At 38.9% G+C, this 21,115-nt stretch overlaps 1 protein-coding gene across 35 annotated transcripts in view; it reads left to right on the forward strand.

Annotated features, from left to right (window-relative positions):
• EYA1 (EYA transcriptional coactivator and phosphatase 1) overlaps positions 1-21,115 on the forward strand; it is a 627,341-nt gene that overhangs the window by 527,455 nt on the left and 78,771 nt on the right. For all 35 annotated transcript variants that reach the window (XM_086336569.1, XM_086336592.1, XM_086336567.1 and 32 more), the window contains 2 exons: positions 12,952-13,091; positions 14,531-14,614. In XM_086336569.1, coding sequence (XP_086192695.1) covers positions 12,952-13,091; positions 14,531-14,614 — 224 coding nt within the window. The remainder of the gene's footprint in view (positions 1-12,951; positions 13,092-14,530; positions 14,615-21,115) is intronic.

Genomic DNA, 21,115 nt, shown 5'->3' on the forward strand with positions numbered 1-21,115 from the left:
AGGTCGATTCCATGCCTCACCAGGGTCTGTGTGATCTGTACTCCACTGTCCCACCCTTTGCTACTCAGTGTATCTGGTTGAGAGAATTTGGGGGTAATTTTGATTATAGGTGGTTTTCACCTTGTGTTGATTGCAGAACCTGTATCTAGAGTTAGATACAATCCCCCTTGGTTACTGTAATGGGACTCAACCTTACCCAGCAGCTTTCCCCTACCTAGGAAAACCAATTATAAAAATTATTACCAGAAACATACCCAGTGGAGGTATATGGTTCCTGTGGCCAGTAGCATCAAACTTGATGCATCTGCCTCCAGAGAGCCATGATAACCTGTCCTCACTGAATCAGAATCAACCTCTCTCATTCTTCATTCATTCTTCCTTTCGGTCTTCATGATTTTTGTCTTGATAGACCACCTTTTAAGATAATTTGTGTGTGTATCTAGGTTGACCTTGAGAGCCTCAAAGTTCAGGGTGCCTTAGTGTTGACTGGCATCTTCTTCCTACTCACCCCATAGCCTTGAATACTTGAGTCTTGAGTGTGGCGATGTCTGCTTTTAAGGAAGTAATATCCTCTTTTCCTTTTATCTGAGTCCTCCCTAGCAGCAAATAGAATACAGTTGACCCTTGAACAACATTAGTTTGAACTGTGCAGGTGCACTGATGCAGGGATACTTTTCACTAGTAAATACCACATACAGGACTGTGATCTGAGATTGATTGATGCTGTGAATGGAGGAAGCATGGATACAGAGGGCTGACTATCCATTATAGGCAGATTAATCTCAAGTTGTTCAAGGGTCAACTATATAAAAATTGATCACTAGGTCTCATGTTTACTAAATTCAAATAACCTTAAAAAGCATTTCCCCCAAAGCTCTGCACTTCTGTGTCATTTTAACGTAGATTCAGGGTCCAGAGATTGTGGCTCTCCTGGCCTGAATGCAGTGTCATATGCATGTGGCAAGAGCTTCCTCTTGGCAAGGAGCTTGGTTACTTCTTTTTCGGGGGAGTAGTCTTTCCCATTGATTAGACTTAGGACTGAGAAAGGAGGGCCTCCATCGTCCCAAAGCACAGAGAAGGGAACTGGAGGAGCCCTGTACCCTACTTTCCTTACAATTCCACTGGCATGTATATTCTAGGAGTATAATGTTAGATCAGAACTTCCCAGCAACCTTAGGTTAAGTATTAACTCTTATCCCTAAATCTTCAAGGAGCCAATCAAGCTTTTAGGCTGTGGAGCAGGACTCCATAAAAATCAAAAGCTTCTCTGAAGAAAAACATAATTTGAAATATCAACATAATTGGAGGAGTTCTCATGCTTGGAAGAATGTCTGCAAATATGAAAAAAGGTGTTAAAACTTTATATAAATCAGTAAATGAATATTTTAAAATTGACAAAGAATTTGGACAGTTCATGGAGGGAAATTACTTTTCAAGCACATCCATATAAGCATCTCCAATATTTCCCAATTAAAGCACTATTTTCTGCACCTAATAAAACAGTAAGGACATCTTTTTTTTTTTTTTTTTTTTTCACCATTGAGGATAATGTTTGCTGTGGGTTTGTCATATATAGCTTTTATTATGTTGAGGTATGTTCCTTCTATTCCTGCTTTCTGGAGAGTTCTTATCATAAATGGATGTTGAATTTTGTCAAAGGCTTTCTCTGCATCTATTGAGATAATCATATGGTTTTTGTTTTTCAATTTGTTAATGTGGTGTATAACATTGATTGATTTGCGGATATTGAAGAATCCTTGCATCCCTGGGATAAAGCCCACTTGGTCATGGTGTATGATCTTTTTAATGTGTTGTTGGATTCTGATTGCTAGAATTTTGTTAAGAATTTTTGCATCTATGTTCATCAGTGATATTGGCCTGTAGTTTTCTTTTTTTGTGGGATCTTTGTCAGGTTTTGGTGTTAGGGTGATGGTGGCCTCATAGAATGAGTTTGGAAGTTTACCTTCCTCTGCAATTTTCTGGAAGAGTTTGAGCAGGATAGGTGTTAGCTCTTCTCTAAATTTTTGGTAGAATTCAGCTGTGAAGCCGTCTGGACCTGGGCTTTTGTTTGCTGGAAGATTTTTGATTACCGTTTCAATTTCCTTGCTTGTGATGTTTCTGTTAAGGTTTTCTATTTCTTCCTGGTCCAGTTTTGGAAAGTTGTACTTTTCTAAGAATTTGTCCATTTCTTCCACGTTGTCCATTTTATTGGCATATAATTGTTGATAGTAGTCTTTTATGATCCTTTGTATTTCTGTGTTGTCTGTTGTGATCTCTCCATTTTCATTTCTAATTTTATTGATTTGATTTTTCTCCCTTTGTTTCTTGATGAGTCTGGCTAATGGTTTGTCAATTTTATTTATCCTTTCAAAGAACCAGCTTTTGGCTTTGTTGATTTTTGCTATGGTCTCTTTTGTTTCTTTTGCATTTATTTCTGCCCTAATTTTTAAGATTTCTTTCCTTCTACTAACCCTGAGATTCTTCATTTCTTCCTTTTCTAGTTGCTTTAGGTGTAGGGTTGGGTTATTTATTTGAGTTTTTTCTTGTTTCTTTAGGTATGCCTGTATTGCTATGAACTTTCCCCTTAGGACTGCTTTTAAAGTGTCCCACAGGTTTTGAGTTGTTGTGTTTTCATTTTCATTAGTTTCTATGTAAATTTTGATTTCTTTTTTGATTTCTTCTGTGATTTGTTGGTTATTCAGCAGGGTGTTGTTCATCCTCCATATGTTGGAATTTTTAATAGTTTTTCTCCTGTAATTGAGGTCTAATCTTACTGCATTGTGGTCAGAAAAGATGCTTGGAATGATTTCTATTTTTTTGAATTTACCAAGGCTAGATTTATGGCCCAGGATGTGATCTATCCTGGAGAAGGTTCCATGTGCGCTTGAGAAAAAGGTGAAATTCACTGTTTTGGGATGAAATGTCCTATAGATATCACTTAGGTCTAACTGGTCTATTGTATCGTTTAATGTTTGTGTTTCCTTGTTAATTTTCTGTTTAGTTGATCTATCCATAGATGAGAGTGGGGTATTAAAGTCTCCCACTATTATTGTGTTATTGTTAATTTCTCCTTTCATACTTGTTAGCATTTGTCTTACATATTGCGGCGCTCCCGTGTTGGGTGCATATATATTTATAATTGTTATATCTTCTTCTTGGATTGATCCTTTGATCATTATGTAGTGACCATCTTTGTCTCTTTTCACAGCCTTTGTTTTAAAGTCTATTTTATCTGATATAAGTATTGCTACTCCTGCTTTCTTTTGGTCCCTATTTGCATGAAAAATCTTTTTCCAGCCCTTCACTTTCAGTCTGTGTGTGTCCCCTGTTTTGAGGTGGGTCTCTTGTAGACAACATATGTAGGGGTCTTGTTTTTGTATCCATTCGGCCAGTTTTTGTCTTTTGGTTGGGGCATTCAACCCATTTACATTTAAGGTAATTACTGATAAGTATGATCCCGTTGCCATTTATTGTTTTGGGTTCGAGTTTATACACTGTTTTTGTGTTTTCTGTCTAGAGAAAATCCTTTAGTATTTGTTGGAGAGCTGGTTTGGTGGTGCTGAATTCTCTCAGCTTTTGCTTGTCTGAGAAGCTTTTGATTTCTCCTTCATATTTGAATGAGATCCTTGCTGGGTACAATAATCTGGGCTGTAGGTTATTTTCTTTCATCACTTTAAGTATGTCTTGCCATTCCCTCCTGGCTTGAAGAGTTTCTATTGAAAGATCAGCTGTTATCCTTATGGGAATTCCCTTGTGTGTTATTTGTTGTTTTTCCCTTGCTGCTTTTAATATTTGTTCTTTGTGTTTGATCTTTGTTAATTTGATTAATATGTGTCTTGGGGTGTTTCGCCTTGGGTTTATCCTGTTTGGGACTCTCTGGGTTTCTTGGACTTGGGTGATTATTTCCTTCCCCATTTTAGGGAAGTTTTCAACTATTATCTCCTCAAGTATTTTCTCATGGTCTTTCTTTTTGTCGTCTTCTTCTGGGACCCCTATGATTCGAACATTGTAGCATTTAATATTGTCCTGGAGGTCTCTGAGATTGTCCTCATTTCTTTTAATTCGTTTTTCTTTTATCCTCTCTGATTCATTTATTTCTACCATTCTATCTTCTAATTCACTAATCCTATCTTCTGCCTCTGTTATTCTACTATTTGTTGCCTCCAGAGTGTTTTTAATTTCATTTATTGCATTATTCATTTTATATTGACTCTCTTTTATTTCTTCTAGGTCCTTGTTAAACCTTTCTTGCATCTTCTCAATCTTTGTCTCCAAGCTATTTATCTGTGTTTCCATTTTGATTTCAATATTTTGGATCAATTTCACTATTATTATTCGGAATTCTTTATCAGGTAGATTCCCTATCTCTTCCTCTTTGGTTTGGTTTGGTGGGCATTTATCCTGTTCCTTTATCTGCTGTGTATTCCTCTGTCTCTTCATCTTGTTTAAATTGCTGAGTTTGGGGTGTCCTTTCTGTATTCTGGCAGTTTGTGGAGTTCTCTTTATTGTGGCGTTTCCTCGCTCTGTGTGAGTTTGTACAGGTGGCTTGTCAAGGTTTCTTGGTTAGGGAAGCTTGTGTCGGTGTTCTGGTGAGTGGAGCTGTATTTCTTCTCTCTGTTAAAGTCTGCAGAAAAGCGGAAATCGACACATCTCCTCCCCGATGTTGGCCAAGCCAGGAGACATTTTGGAAGATTTATGGCCTTTTTACTTTACTTGCTCACTTCTTCTCCTTCTCTGTTCTGTAAGAGAACTTCTCCTTTCTGTAATATTTAAGATGGGAGAAGAGCAGAACTGGTTCTAAGTTCAGAAAGCCGAGAGGGCTTCCTTTCTCAGGCAGAGCTGTCAGTAAGGACATCTTTAAAACAGCAACAGCCAGTGCTTATAAGGCTGTAGTCAAAACTGGCACAGTTTAAACAGACAAAATCCTTTTAAAAACTGTTTGGCACTATATGTGAGAAAGTAGGTAACATGTCGAGGGAGGCATGAGAAATAAAACTGGGTAAGGAGTTTGGACTCGATTCTGTATGCAGTAAACCCTGCTGGTTCTGAGAGCTGGAGTTGCTTGAAGTATTTTAGACCCATTATTCTGAGAGAGAGGGAGAGGGAGAAACAAAAACTAAGTTGGGTGGGTGTGTGTGCAGGGAGAAACAAAATCAGCTGGGGTGTCCATGTGTTAGTCGCTCAGTCATGTCCAGCTGTTTGTGAACCCATGGACTGTAGCCTGTGTGCGTGTGTGTGTGTGGAGGGAGAAATAAGACTAACAGCTGGGGTATGTGTGTGTATGTGTGTTAATTGCTTAGTTATGTCCAACTCTTTGTGACCCCATGGACTGTAGCCTGCCAGGCTCCTCTCTCCATGGGATTCTCCAGGCAAGAATACTGGAGTGGGTAGCCATGCCCTCTCCAAGGGTATCTTACTGACCCAGGGATCAAACACAGATGTCTTGCATTGCAGGCAGATTCTTTACCATCTGAGCCAGTTTGGTAAATATTGTACATTTGTAGATAATCAGACTTTACGCAATCTAGGTTGCGTCCTCAACTTGACAAACCAGGAGACTGAAGACTAAAAAATATGGAAATCCCTTCCCCAAGGTTCAGGTAGGAGTTATGAGCTCAGATGAACTAGATGGACTCTTCTGAGTTCCAGTTTTCTGTTTTTCTTTTTACTCTTAAACGGTTTATGGAACTCTTTGGTAGTATTTACAAATGTAGAATTTTAATAATCTTGTGTAGATTTTAATATTTTATGATTGAATATGTAAACATTAACTTTTAAGTAAGCTTTAAAAAGAATTCCAGCTCTTTCCCACTTGTAAATATTTTGACTTGCCAATAGAAATAATTAGATAATCTTCATAGATTTAATAGAGTAAAAACTAGAGAAACACTCATTCTTTTGATCATTGATTTTTTTTTTTAACTGTCTACTTTGTACTCTTCATTCTTACTGTGCTTTCAGAATATAAAACAAATACCTCCAGGGCTGCTCTTTAGGAGCAAGAGTGATGGACATTTGCTTAAAGTAAATCAAACAAGTTTTTCTATAACGAACATTTATTGTTCTGTTGCTAAGTCATGTCTGACTCTTTGCAACCCCATTGACTGTAGCACACCAGGCTTCCCTGTCCTTCACCAGCTCCTGGAATTTGCTCCAATTCATGTTCTTTGAGTCAGTGATGCCATCCAGTGATCTCATCCTCTGTCACCTCCTTCTCCTCCTGCCCTCAGTATTTCCTAGTATCTGGGTTTTTTTCCAGTGAGTCAACTCTTCACGTCAGGTGGCCAAAGTATTGGAGCTTCAGCTTCAGCCCCAGTCCTTCTAATGAATATTCAGGGTTGATTTTCTTTAGGATTGACTTGTTTGATCTCCTTACAGTCCAAGGGACTCTCTAGAATCTTCTCCAGCGCCACAGTTCATAAGCACATAATGAACATAAGTGATTACAAAAATTATATAACCCTATAATAGAGATAAATGTAAATTCAAAGTAAGAACCAAGATTTAGATGGAAAATCACAAAAAAGATTCTTGAGCTTGATCTTTAGAGGTTACTAGGAATTTTTCAGACTGATGAGGGGAGTAAGTATGGAGAAAAGGCATTCTAAGAAAAGGAAATTGTGTGCAGAATCAGGAAACAGCATGGCGCTTGTGGAGAGCTGAGATAATTAGATGTGTCAGAAGTCAGATCGGTTAGAGATAAGGTGTCAGAAAGTGACTCAGTGGGACTTCCTTCTGCTAGTGTCTTGCATGGTTCTAAATACGTTGACACAGTAGTTTTACTTTATGCCATTGATTTCCATTTTACAGATGGTGAAACTGAGTCCAAGAAAAGGAAAATAACTTGAACAAAGTCTAATAAGTAGTGAGGTCTTGATTTGAAATGTGGCAGTTGAGTCCACAGGTCAGAGTCTTAGAATCTAGACTGATCTTCCTGTCCCCTTCCTCCCAGAGGGTTTGGAGCATTGAATGGTTTTCAAGCTTGCTGTCATGGTGGTGCAGAAGATAGGTAAAAGGTTGCAGGTAGCAAGCTTGGAAACAGCCATTTGCAAGAATTAAGACAAAGGATAATGAAGGCCTAATCTTGGAGCAAAAGTATTTAGGACAGAAAAGTCACAGAACTTAGTCTTGATTTGATGGAGCTACTAAAGAATTTCTGGCTTGGAAAACTGGATAGATGTACCACTCATCAGACTGAAGAACAGAGATGGAGGATTCAGTTTAGAACAACTTTAGCTGTGGTATTCATGGAATATTCAGATCAAGAGCTCTGGCAAACAGTGGGATAGTCAGATCAAGAGATGAGGTAAAGCTTTAGCATCATCAGCCTGGGTTATCATTGAAATCCTTCTTACAGATGCTACAAACCACTTAGAGCCTATAGTGAGATAAGAGGACTAGGGAGGGAAACTCTAGTGCACTGCTTCTCAGAATATAGTCTACCCAGGGGCTGGCTGTGCACCAGTTTTTATCACTGGTCCATGGTGAGAGATGGGATTTGCTTCAGCATGTAATTGGTGCATGTAAATAAGCTTGCTATTTACTTGAACTGACTTTAAAAAATCTTAGCAAGACATTCCATTGCCTTGCATTGCTTAACATCCTGATTTTGCAAACTCCTTTTTCTTTTTTTTTGTTGCAGATCACATTTAGTATCATTGACATCAAGAACATTTAAAAAAAAAAAAAAAAGTAGAGGGAAATAGTAGCCAAAGAGACAGAAGATACAGTGTGAGTGGTAGAATGAACAAAAGAATGGGAAGTCCAGTTATTCTAATGGGTTCATGGTTTAAATGAGCAGGTGGCCAGCATAGCCACAGAGAGGTCAGATAAGATTGAAGACTAAAAGTTATTGGATTTGGCCATTTTCGGGTCATCGGTAATATTTTAGGAGCTTTGCCCCCTGCTTGCTCTTTTACTTTCTACTCTCTCATCTTTATCCACCAATCTACCTTCTAAATACTTGTCAAACCTATATGTTCACCATGTATACCAAAGACCTCTTTGGCTCTAAAGTACTTCTGAATTCAGTCTTCCTTTTTCCTTATCTCTTGGGTGATCTGAAGTTACTGATCCCTCTTTCCTTGCTATCATATTCTTTCATCTATAATGCACTGACCTTGGTATTCCTTTTCACACCCCACCCACCATTCTGTGTCCATTTCTTCTACACACACTGCATGTTTTTAATGACATCTATTTGTTCCACTCCGTGTGTGCATGCTAAGTTTCTTCAGTCATATCCAACTCTTTGAGACCATATTGACCATAGCCCTCCAGGCTCCTCTGTTCATGGGATTTTCCAGGCAACAATACAGGAGTGGATTGCCACGCCCTCCTCGAGGGGATCTTCGTGACCTGGGGATTGAACTAGCATCTCTTATGTATCTTACGTCTTCCGCATTGGCAGGAGGATTCTTTACCTCTGCACCACTACATGTGGTATCAATTTCCAAATCTAAACTCAACCCACCTTTCTTTTCTGAGCTTTGGAGCTATCAGCCTGTCAGACATCTTACTCAAATGCCACAGACTCTTCAATATGTCCAAAGCTGGACCCGAATTGTCACCTACATTTTTCTCTCCATCCCTTCTTCCTAAGCCCCATGCTCATACTGGAATCTGCCAAGCTGCCAACCACTAGTGTGAGCATCATCCTCACCCCCTTTTTATCCTACTACCAAATACCTCTTTGAATCTGTAACTCTCCTTTATCCCTGCTACCTGCATCTAATTGTAATTGATCTCACTACCAAATACCTCTTTGAATCTGTAACTCTCCTTTATCCCTGCTACCTGCATCTGGGCCACCAGCATCCATCATCTTGATGACTGAGTTATCCTCTTGTGAGGATATCTCTCCCTTTCTCAGTCTTCTTTTGTCTCCAGGACCCTCACTACACTAGAGCTAGAGTCATCCATCTAAAAAAATCGAAGTTTGATGACATCACCTCCTTGTTGAATTCTTTGCCTGCCACTCCAGTCTTATCTCTGTGTTCTATAGAGTCAGGTCACATGGATTGTTTTCAGTTCTTCAATATGTTCTCTTTCTCTCTGTTTTAAATAATTTTATTTTTGATTCTGCTGGATCTTCGTTGCTGTGCAGGTTTTTCTCTAGTTGTGGAGAGTGGGGGCTGCTCTCTAGTTGCAGCGTGTGTGCCTCTCATTATGGGGGCTTCTCTTCTTGCAGAGCATGGGCTCTAGAGTGCATGGGCTCAGTAGTTTTAGCACATGAACTTGGCAGTCGTGACTCCTGGGCTCTAGAGCACAGATTCAGCAGTTGTGGTGCGTGAACTTAGTTGCCCCACAGCATGTGGGATCTTCCCGGGGATGGAACCCACGTCTCCTGCATTGGCGAGCAGATTCTCAACCACTGGACCACTAGGGAAGTCCCAACACGCTCTCTCTTTCTGCAGCTTCACACATGGTCTGTGACTGTTCGGAGCTGTTATATGCCCTCTTCATTGGCAAATTTGACTTCCATCAGCAGAAAACTTCTTTAACCCTGCATATCTGAATTACATGGAGTTCCTCTGTGGTCACCCAGCAGTCTACTTTTCCCATTTCATTACCTTTTCCATATTGTTTGGTAATCTCTCATTTTTATTCATGAATCAATGCCCTCCTCTGAATGTTAAGCTCCAAGAAAGCAGGAACCATACCTGGTTGGTACATCATTATACCTCAGGCTCCTAGTATAGTGCTTGAACAGTGTGAACATTCAGTCAATGTTGGTTAAATGGAATGAATGCTCTTCTGAATGTTTTCACATCCGTTATCTCAGTGGGGGTAAAGTGGAACAATTCAGAGAGGATTTTAGTGAAACATAAGATGATGGATTAGAAGATTAAATTATTTGTTGAGTTGTTTTGCCCCAGTAGGAGGAAGGAGAACTAAGAGACAGGAAAGCTGGTTAGGAGAGTAGAAGCATTTCATACTACCCTGTAAAACAAAGAGGAAGAATTAAAAAAAAAAAAAAAAAGCTTGCATTATTCAGATTTCATATTCCTTCTAATAAGTTGAGACCTATAAGGAGGGGTATGTGTGTGTGTTTTAATATTTTAAACTGTCAGATTGTCCATCTCTTAGGGTTTATTTTCTTCACCTGGAAAAACTACATAACATGATGTAAAAATGTTTTTGTAAACTTTGCTCTTTCAGTTTGTTTTCTTTGGAGGGAGGTTTACAGAAGTAAGTAATTGATTTCATTCTAGCTTTTCTATTCTCAAATTGAGACAACATGTATTTTTAAAGATTTAACTGAGTTTTTAAAAAAGGATAAAGAAGTAAACACCGAGAAGTAAAGGAACAGGCAGTCAGTTGGAGGAAATCTGGGTTCAGAAAACCTAGGTAAGATAAATTACTTTTTGGACAAAATGATCTCTTTCTGGAAGTCGATGTGTAAAACACATGGTAAGGAGATCCAACCAGTCCATTCTGAAGGAGATCAGCCCTGGGATTTCTTTGGAAGGAATGATGCTAAAGCTGAAACTCCGGTACTTTGGCCACCTCATGCAAAGAGTTGACTCATTGGAAAAGACTCTGATGCTGGGAGGGATTGGGGGCAGGAGGAGAAGGGGATGACAGAGGATGAGATGGCTGGATGGCATCACCGACTCGATGGACGTGAGTTTGAGTGAACTCCAGGATTTTATGATGGACAGGGAGGCCTGGCGTGCTGCAATTCATGGGGTCACAAAGAGTCGGACATGACTGAGCGGCTGAACTAACTAACTAAGACACATTACTTGGTGTCTTCAGCTTCTTCACAGAGATGAACTTCCATAGCTAGAGAGCTCATCACCATTCAAGATAGACTTTACAACAATTGCTTGACATCCCGGGCAAATTAGATGTCAGCTATGCCAAAGACAAAGTAAATATGCCATTTTGAAACTATTAAGAGATTGGTGTGTGTTCTGTATAGGGTAGTGACTATTCAGATTCTGTATGGAGATGTAGATTGAACAATATTTAAAGAAAAAAGAGATCAAGATGTTTTCCTTAAAACACAACTTTGTATCTAATGAGCTCCATAAAAAATAAATTTGTGCATAGTACCTGCTGCTGCTGCTGCTAAGTTGCTTCAGTCGTGTCCGACTCTGTGCGACCCCATAGATGGCAGCCCACCAGGCTCCCCCGTCCCTGGGATTCTCCAGGCAAGAATACTGGAGTAGGTTGCCATTTCCTTCTCCAGTGCATGAAGTGAAAAGTCAAAGTGAAGTCGCTCATTTCGTGTCTGACTCTTAGCGACCTCATGGACTGCAGCCTACCAGGCTCCTCCGTCCATGGGATTTTCCAGGCAAGAGTACTGGAGTGGGGTGCCACATGGAAGAGAGAAGCTTGGTTTGGAACATCTTGAGAATTTACCACAAACATCGACCTCTGCAGGAAAAGAATCTAATACAGATTTTAGAGAATGCTTATCAGGCAGCACTGTATTCTAACAGTTCTACCAGACGAGTTAGCTCAGAAATGCATCTTGATTAACATAAATTGAGCGTTGACTGGCATTGTTTTAGATTTTCTGGCTGTAATTAACTAGTAGCTTTGTTAAGTCCTCATGGTGATTTCTGGGTGCAAGAATCACATGACTAGTTTATATGAGGAAGTTTGCATTCTGGTTTGCTGTGCCAGAGGACATGGAGAAACTACATCTAAAGGCGATAGAGACCACTTAGGTTTTAAGGTGAAACAAGAGACATCGAGCTGTCTCTTGTGATTTAGAAATGAAATTTAATCTGTCAAAGTCCATTCCTATCTACCCTGACTCTTAAGGCTTTGCAGAAGCACTTCAACTTGGAGGTTATACTGAGACCGTGCAGTTTGACTCATGGAAGGTCCTGGTAGAGTCAGTGTGGTACAGCTGTACTGTTGTTCAGTTGATAGAGTAACTGGTACAGTAACTTAGTACCAGTTAACAATGGCTACCAGGTCTCTAGCTGTTCTCTACAGTTTTCTGTTTGGTGAGATGTAGTGTCATTGTCTCTATGAAAATAATATTTCTCATATTAGATTGAGAGATTTCAACCCATATCTAGTAGAGTGATCTGGCAAAGAGGTTTGTGGGGAGTCAGCACACCTGGAGTTAGTGTGGGTAGAGATGTCTGATGGGTGAACTGGATGGACTATGAAAAGAACGTACCTGGGGTAAGAGTAGATGTCTGTTTTCTGGAAACAGGGTAAGAGTCTCCTCCCAGCTCCACAACCACTGTCCAGCTCTTCCTCTGAGCATGCTGGGGGTTGTTTTTAATTTTGTGGCTTCTGTGCAATTGTTTCCATGGTTTATCTGAGTTTCCTGGATGAGTGACTTTAATGTGCTGCCTGGTTTGGGATATTTGGTTCAAAGAGACTAAGACACAGAAAGAGCCTGTGACAAATAGCATGCAGAGTGTGGCGTTGCTCGTACGTCAGCTCTCCTCATCTTGCCCACCCCCTTGTTCTCACATAAAATGAGGGAGAAAATGGAGAATTTAAATTTTCAAAGATAAATCCATCTGATTCTGTTTTCCCTGGCCCAGGGCTTTTTCTTTCATTTCTTTCCGTGAACCAGAAGGCTTTCTGTCATTGGAAGAGCCCCTGTAAGGCAGTTGTGTGGACCTCTCAATGTGGCCAGGGGCCATTTGTGGGATGAGAGAGCAGGTGGACCTGGAGATGGGGGAGCATTGTTTCATCGCAGAGAGCCACAAAGGAAGTCTCTCCAACTTCATACAACCTGTTGTCTCCCATCTTCCATTAAATTTTAAGTATTTCTAATCACACATTTTTTCTAAGCAAGGCTGGCATCAACTTCCTCTTAAATTATTTACCAATGCCAGTAAAAGATAATGGAGAATTTGAGCAGAATGAAACGTGCTTTACTCTTCCGACTTCCCTGTGAATTAGAACAAGGTTAATCTTGACACCATGGTGATACAACAAGAGATGAGAATCCTTCCTGTATTTCCACAGAGTACGGTACAATCCACAGCCCCTCAACGCCTATTAAAGATTCAGATTCTGATCGATTGCGTCGAGGTTCAGATGGGAAGTCACGTGGACGGGGCCGAAGAAACAATAACCCTTCTCCTCCTCCGGATTCTGATCTTGAGGTATGTTGTTGCCAAAGCCTAAGTAAATATCAAGTGATTTAGAAGCTAAATGCAGATTCTATATATGATATTTATACATGTTTCAATGCCTTTCTCCCAAATCATCCCACTGGCAAAACCAATACAATATTGTAAAGTTAAAAAATAAAATAAAAAAAAAAAATGCGGATTCTGTATACCTGCTACGAGTAAGGTGTCCGAATGCCTTTGTTACTGCTTTACGTTCCATATCAACATAAATAAGCCAGTTTTTTCTTTTTTTCATATTAAAGGTAAAGCAGCTGTTTATTTCTGTTTTCTCTTCTACTTCATGTGGTAAAGCATTTATTTTTCTTCTTTAGTGAAACATCGTAAATTATATCATTCTGCTTTACAAAATTCTCTTGTACTGCTCTGTGTCATTGCTGTTAAATTAAGTGTTGTACTAAATATGCTTCATAAAACTCACTTGGAAATTAAAGGCACCCTGTGTGTATTGGGGGGAAGAAAACCCAGAATGTTCTAAACAGAAGTAGTCATCACCTTTTGAAACATGCTTTGGTGGAGTTCAAAGCAGGAGAGATTAATTAAAACTTTACAGGATGATAGATTTCAAAATGTTGAATCCACTGATATTAACTTTCTTTTCATTGCCCAAGTGAAACTGATGGTAGAAAACATGATTGTTTTGGCTGAAAAGATGACAGATTTCCAGCAGAACTTGCGTGTATGAATATGTGCTGGTGTGAGTGGGGTTGGGAAGAAAAAAGCAGAATATGGAAGCCTTTGGTGATATCTCAAAGATCTTTTTGAAATGAGTTCCTTCAATAATTCAATTCTAAAAACCCCAAGAGTATGCCAAGAGCATGCAGGTTATGTCTACTTAAGTTATTAACTCTGAAATCTCAATAAAATCAGGCAGGAACAATATACCATCCATTTGATAACATCCCAGTAGGTAATACAAGGTGAATAGATGATGTAAAGTTTTAGTTTTTATATACAATTTTTAGATACTCGGTTTATTAAGAATAAGCCATAAGATTAGTTATTTTAACGCTTCTTAATGAACAGTGATCAAAGGCAAAGAAAAGATCAACTGAATGATTTTTCATTGATTGCCCCTCTATCTTAGGAATTATAAACAAACTCGTTTTAGCTTATTTTCCATGTCTTTAGAACTAAGACTGAGAAGTGACTACAGAAGTAGAAAGAACATATAGTCTTATTTCTTTCCTGTATTTTTGACAGTGTTGCTGATATGTTTATTCTCATATCTTATCTGAGGTTTTATCTGAGAAAATCTGGGACATATACTTTGGAACATTTGTGTTTAAAAAATTGTAAATTCAGATTTTTCATTTGTCTCCCATTTCAAGACTACCTTTCCTTGTTGAAGTTATGAGTAGCAGTTTTCTCAGCCAAGGGCAAGACACACTGATTTGGTGCTTCCTTTGTAGAGGGTGTTCATCTGGGACTTGGACGAGACAATCATTGTTTTCCATTCCTTGCTCACTGGGTCCTATGCCAACAGATATGGGAGGGTGAGTACCAAGAGGCATCATTTGCTCATTTCTTTAAATCTGCCTAGAATTGAATTTTTTATCCAAATGGGAATGTGGCTTAAAGTACTTAATTTATTGAAATAAATATATATATAAGACAAAGCCATAAATTAACAGAAGGAGTTTTTTTTTAGGCTCTTAAGAAGATAAATATCTCATAAAGATAAACTTTATGCAATTAAATACATTCTTACTTCAGACCCCAATGAATAAAGGTGATCAGATGCTATTCTAGGGTGAAATAGTAGAATATATAGATGATATAGAAAGATCTTTTGTATTGTGTTTTTTTATTTGCCACATGTTTTTATTCTCTTTATTCCCAGCATATTCAGGGGAGCAGATAGTTCACTTTATATTGTCTTCCATGATTAGCAGTGTTAGTATTTTATTTTCAAAACACTTATTATGAATGTCTTTATTAGTCCCTTTGCTGTGCAGCTAAATTTATGTGAATAGTTTGTAAAAATTTGGCCTCTGAATGACAAAGGACAAATATATCCAATTCTTAGTTGTTACAACAACTTATCTTGGTGGTGTAGGTACAGAATAATTTTACAGATCACCTTCCATGAATATAATTTTAAATTCAGTGTTCTGTGTTTGGGTTCCCCAAAACCTTGCAAATTCTTTTTGTTTCTTTGCTGGTTCTATAGCTTTTTCTCATGCAAAAGTCATGTTATTTAAAAGTGTCTTAAGTGAAATTATCCTGTGAATATGATATTTTTCATTTTTTTAATCATTAAAGAAATCATATTACAAGTCTTAGATCCTTGGAGGTATTGGTTGGAAGTCTTAGGAACTAATTCTTATGTGTTGGTGACTCCAGACGTTTCTCAGCATTAACTGTTAAAATTGATAATTCATAAAATAGTCATGCTCTCATTACAGACTTTGCAGGAATTCATCCTTTCAATAAATCATATTTCAATAAATACATATTTAGTGCTTGATATGTAGGCATCTGGAGGTGAAAGTGGAGAGATGCTCATTGTCACAGTGCAGCCTTCCTCTCCTTAACCCTAAATATATACCTAATACAAAAAAAGGGGGAGGGCTAGAGAAATGCACATTGGTAAGAGCTAGAATATTCCACCATTTGAATGTCTGTCAGAAATATCTGTAAAACACAATACCCCCAATTTATTGTTAAACAGATTTTCTATGAGAAGATAATAAAAACACAGATTATTTTAAAAATAAGGCTATTTTTTGTTTTCTAAGGAACCTCCATAGTGTTCTCCGTAGAGGTTGTATCAATCTACATTCCCAGCAGTGGAAGAGATTTTCCCTTCTCTCCACACCCTCTCCAGCATTTATATGTGTATTTATTTAATAATTAGTGATGTTGACCATCTTTTCAGGTGCCTCTTGGCTATCTGTTTGCCTTCTTTGGAGAAGAAGATCTGCTCATTTTTTAGATTTAGATTTTCTCATTTAGATCTTCTCATTTTTTGACTGGATTGTTTGTTGTTTTGATATTTAGTTGCATGAAATGTTTGTATATTTTGGAGATTAATTCTTTTTCAGTTACTTCATTTGCAAGTATTTTCTCCCATTTTGAGGGCTGTCTTTTTATTTTGTTTATGGTTTACTTTGCTGTGCGGAAGTCATAGAGTCAATCATTCAAAATAAGTCTTTACTTTGTGGCTAGCACATATTAAGGATTCTGTAAATATTAGTTGCATTATTTTTATTATTTCTTTGATCGATATTATTACTATCCCTATTTCTACAAAAACTGCTCCTTTAAAAGCCTAAAATGTCAAAGTATAGTAAGCAGGAAGAGTCTTGAAGATCATCTTTACTGAACCATTTTAATGGCCCTACAACTAACTCCTGGAGGAAGAGAGCTGGCCCCTGGAACTCACAGAAAAGTGTTGAAAAGGAAACACTTAGGAAATCAACATTTGAAAACCATCCAGAAAGTCTCAAGTCTTTAAAAGCTTTGTCACTAGAGGCCAGATTGATTAAGGAGAGTTGTCTTGATCTGTATGCTCTAAGCCATTGAAAGGGGCCTGCTTAGAGGTGGTGAATATCCCCTGACTTCCTGGCCTTGTGTCATTCTCTGACCATAAATTACAGGTTTTCGCATGGAATTCATACCTAACATGGAAACCAGTGGCAACTTAGAATTTTTCACTTGGATTCTTGATGATATCTAAGCCAAATGTTATAAATATTATGAATTTTATTTTTACCAGTGTCAACTATTGCTATTTTAAGACTTCAACCCATAGTATTTAGTTTTTTCATACTAGGGTATGTGATAAAAATTTTTATCTTCTATAGTTTCCCAAAGCCAAATGTATGTATTCTTTCAAATATAGATGATTTGAGATATTTAATTGTAAGGTTATCCTTTATGAGTTGATGGGTGTTGAAGAGAGAGTAACTTCAGAAAGTTGGGTTGGGGAACGTCTACCTGAGCATGATCCCTTGAGCCTGAGATCGGAATGACCTAGAGAGTCCAGTGGATAATGTGCCCATCAGGAGAAAGAGTGTTATAAGCAGAGGAAATAGCAAGCACAGAGACAGGAAAGGGTTTAATGTTTGAGAGGCAAAGAGGACAGTGTTGCTGAGCTTAATGAAAGAGACATAGAGTCAAGAGAGATAGGTGCCAGGATGAGGGCAGGTATGAAGCACCTCCCAGCCATAGTCAACAGAATTGATCTCATTTCATGCGCTGTAACAAATCACTGAAAGTCTTCAAGGGGAGATATGAGATCTGATATAGTGTTTTAAATTCCTTTGGCTGTATGTGGAGAATTAGTGGTAGGGAGAGAGAGGATGAGGAACAGAGAGGAGGTTTCAGGGTGATCAGATGCACTGGCAGTGAAGATGGAGAAATGATTGGATTATGGGTTCTATTGCAGATAAAGAATTAGGATTTAATGGACTCTGATAGTGGGCAATAGGCAATAGGAGATCAGATCATTCACAGGGTTTTGTCCTGAGCAACTGGAAGAATTTTCATAAATCTGTTGAGATGGGGAAGAACTAATTTGGAGGGAAAATGGAAAATTCAGCGTTGCTCAAGTTTGAAATGCCCATGAGACATCTGCTCAGACCAGGCAAGGTGACACCTGGAAGGGGACCATAGGAGATGGTGGAGAGTGGTCGGGAAGGATGTCAGATTTAGAATTAACAGTGCACAGCTCAGGATGAGAAGGTCCTCAGACACATTTAGCTCAATTTCTTCCCAAACACTTTCTTTGAGCTTGGCACTGTCAGTCACCCTGTCCTCTCATTGGTGGGACATGGCCCTTTCCTGACTTTTGAAGACTCCTTGCTGAGGATGTTGACTTGTAGCCTAAATCATGCAAGAAAGCTTGCTGTATCATCTCTTTATTGGAGAACTTTAGAATCTGGCAGAATTGCTCTAAGATCTGATACTTGTGTCTTATAAGAACATGTGGTTCAGCAAGGACGCTTCCAAACAGTAATAATAACCAACTCTTTGTGACCCCGTGGGCTGCAGCATGCCAGGCTTCCCTGTCCATCACCAACTCCCGGAGCTTACTCAGACTCATATCCATTGAGTCAGTGATGCCATCCAACCATCTCATCCTCTGTCGTCCCTTTCTCCTCTTGTCTTCAATCTTTCCCAGCACCAGGGTCTTTTCCAATGAGTCAGTTCTTCGCATCAAGTGCTCAAGTATTGGAGTTTCAGCTTCGGCATCAGTCCTTCCAGTGAATATTCAGGATTGATTTCCTTTCGGATTGACTGGTTGGATCTCCGTGCAGTCCAAGGGACTCTCAAGAGTCTTCTTGAACACCACATTTTTGGGGGCTCCAAAAATCACTGCATATGGTGACTGTAGCCTTGAAATTAAGATTCTTGCTCCTTGCAAGAAAAGCTATGACCAACCTGGATAGCATATTAAAAAGCAGAGACATTACTTTGCCAACAAAGGTCCATCTAGTCAAAGCTATGGTTTTTCCAGTAGTCATGTATAGATGTGAGAGTTGGACTATAAAAGAAAGCTGAGCGCCAAAGAATTGATGCTTTTGATCATTACTTGGATCCCTCTTTTCTACCCGGGATGCAGGAGAGAAGTCTCAGGACAGTTCAGGGGTGAGCCACCTCTCTTAGAGCACAGGTTCAGGGATATTACTGGGCTTTGTCAAGGGGGTATGTGGTTGGGCCTTACTCTGCAAGCATATAAAGCAGTGAATGCCTGACAATGTGATTGCTGTTCCGTCTCTATGGGAACCAGATACTTGAGAAGTAGCTTAGTCACAGTAGCTTAGGCTACTCGATGAGTAGGCCATTCAGTAAAGGGATACAGGATCTGGTTGATATAATGCAAAATTAGGGCATGTTACAGCAATATGTACCAAAAAAAGTTTGAGAATGTCTCACCTTCCATGTAATCCTAGCTGTGGGAAGCAGGCCTGCTGGGTGTTATAAGGAAGTGCTATTTTATAACAAAGGTGATGGGAACAAAAAGAAAGTACTACACACAGTTCAAGTTTTAAGGAAGAGAAAAGAAACAGCATATTAAAAGGAAAATGAAGTCTATGGATGTTAATGTAAATTAGGTTGTTCCTAATATGTCCTAGCATCTTTTAAAGTTGCTTTCAAACCAAATCCAAATTCCCCAATTTTACTGAAGTAAAAGAGTCTTGCTTTTTTTCGTTGATGGTCTCTTTAACGTAGACAAGGTAATAATATAGTTGTTGACATCAAAACACAGACCCCAGATTTATATTTAAAATAAGCTTTGTGCTGATGTCCAAGCATGTCCTTCTTGGGGGAGGACTTCTCGTGATACCCAGTATCTTGATTATTTTAATACTTTCTTTTTATTGTTACTTTAACACCTGTGTCTTATACAGTTTTGGGCTAGAATAGGTCTTCAGAATCTTGAGCCTTGCTCCTCATTTTACACAAAAACCTAAATGTGAATACTTAACACAGCATGAAGCTTAGCATTTTAATTGTTGTTGTTCTGCTGTTATGTCATTTTTGATTCTCTGTGACTCCATGGACTGTAGCATGTCAGGCTTCCATGTCCTTCACCACCTCCCAGAATTTGCTCAAACTAATGTCCATTGAGTCAGTGATGCCATCCAACCATCTCATCCTCTGTCGTCCCCTTCTCCTCCTGCCGTCAGTCTTTCCCAGCATCAGGGTCTTTTCCAGTGAGTCAGCTCTTCGCATCAGGTGGCTCAGCTTCAGCACCAGTCCTTCCAATGAATATTCAAGACTGATTTCCTTTAGGATTGACTGGTTTGCTCTTCTTGCTGTCCAAGGGACTCTCAAGAGTCTTCTCCATCACCACAGCTTGAAAGCATCAATTGTAGGCCCTACTTATTAAGAATCTCCCCTGTGCCCAGGACTCATTTAACTCAACTCTAGTGCTCTGAAACTGCTGTTGCCAAACCCATTTACAGATGAGGAAACAAATTTAAGAGGTTAGAGATCAAATGTGAAAAACAGTACCATGTGTGGCATAAGATACATATTAACTGCATTTTAGTGTAGCTGAACCTTGACTGTCAAAAAAAAAAAAAAAAAACAGCAACAAAAAACCCTTGAATCTGACATAGTGGCCAGTAGGTAATATATGATACTGTCTTTAAATTTTTGAAGTACCAATATGTGATTGGCCTTATGATGTAATAGAAGGAGCATCAGATTTGAATTCAAATAGAGCTATACTCATATTCAAGCTCTGATTTTCAGTTCACTGACCTTGGCCAAACTGTTTATCCATGCTGAGCCTGGTTTCTGTATTCATAAATCTGACTGCTTGTAATCACTTTAAAAATTCACTTGCATCAATGATATCTCAGTAAAGCTAGAAGGTATATAAAAAAAAAAAAAGATTTAAGTTGTGTCATGAATTTGAAGGGTCCAGCGCTATGTCTTACTAATAGCAATAACCTAATAATAAATACAGCATATATCACTGATTGATCTTGTACCTGCTCTCTAAGCTTTTGTTTTGTACTGTGCCAGGCTTATAGGATGGTCCCAGTTGTCACAATAAGTTTAGATCAACTAAACCTCCCTAGGGAGTGTATTACTGTGATCGTTCAGCACATTGAGGGAAGAAAAATTTGACGACAGTTTACCCCATTTCATCAGAACATTCCAGGTAGCCAATAAAGACTGCTACTTTTTAGAGTACTGTGTCTGTTTCAGGGCATGACAGTAAACTCCAGACTCTAATGAGAGATGACCACCTTCCATGATGGCTGTAGATGCTGGATTCTCAGCATGGTATCAAAGCAGCTAGACATCTAGCATCCTCCTCGGACTATAGAGGATTTAGTTATACTTAAACAGAATGATCTCTCTTTTGGAACCTCCGGACCAGGGGTTCACAAACTTTTCTGGTAAAGGGTAAGATAATAAAAATGTCTTGGGCCATATGCTGTCATGACTACTCAGCTCTGCCCTGGTAGTGAGCCACAGACATATGTAAATGAATACATGTCACCAAATGTTATATTAATAGTTCCCAAGTT

Source organism: Bos grunniens, chromosome 14 (genome assembly GCF_055505025.1).
Source record: "Bos grunniens cultivar Pamir isolate PY7600 chromosome 14, Bosgru_T2T1.0, whole genome shotgun sequence".
NCBI lineage: Eukaryota > Metazoa > Chordata > Mammalia > Artiodactyla > Bovidae > Bos > Bos grunniens.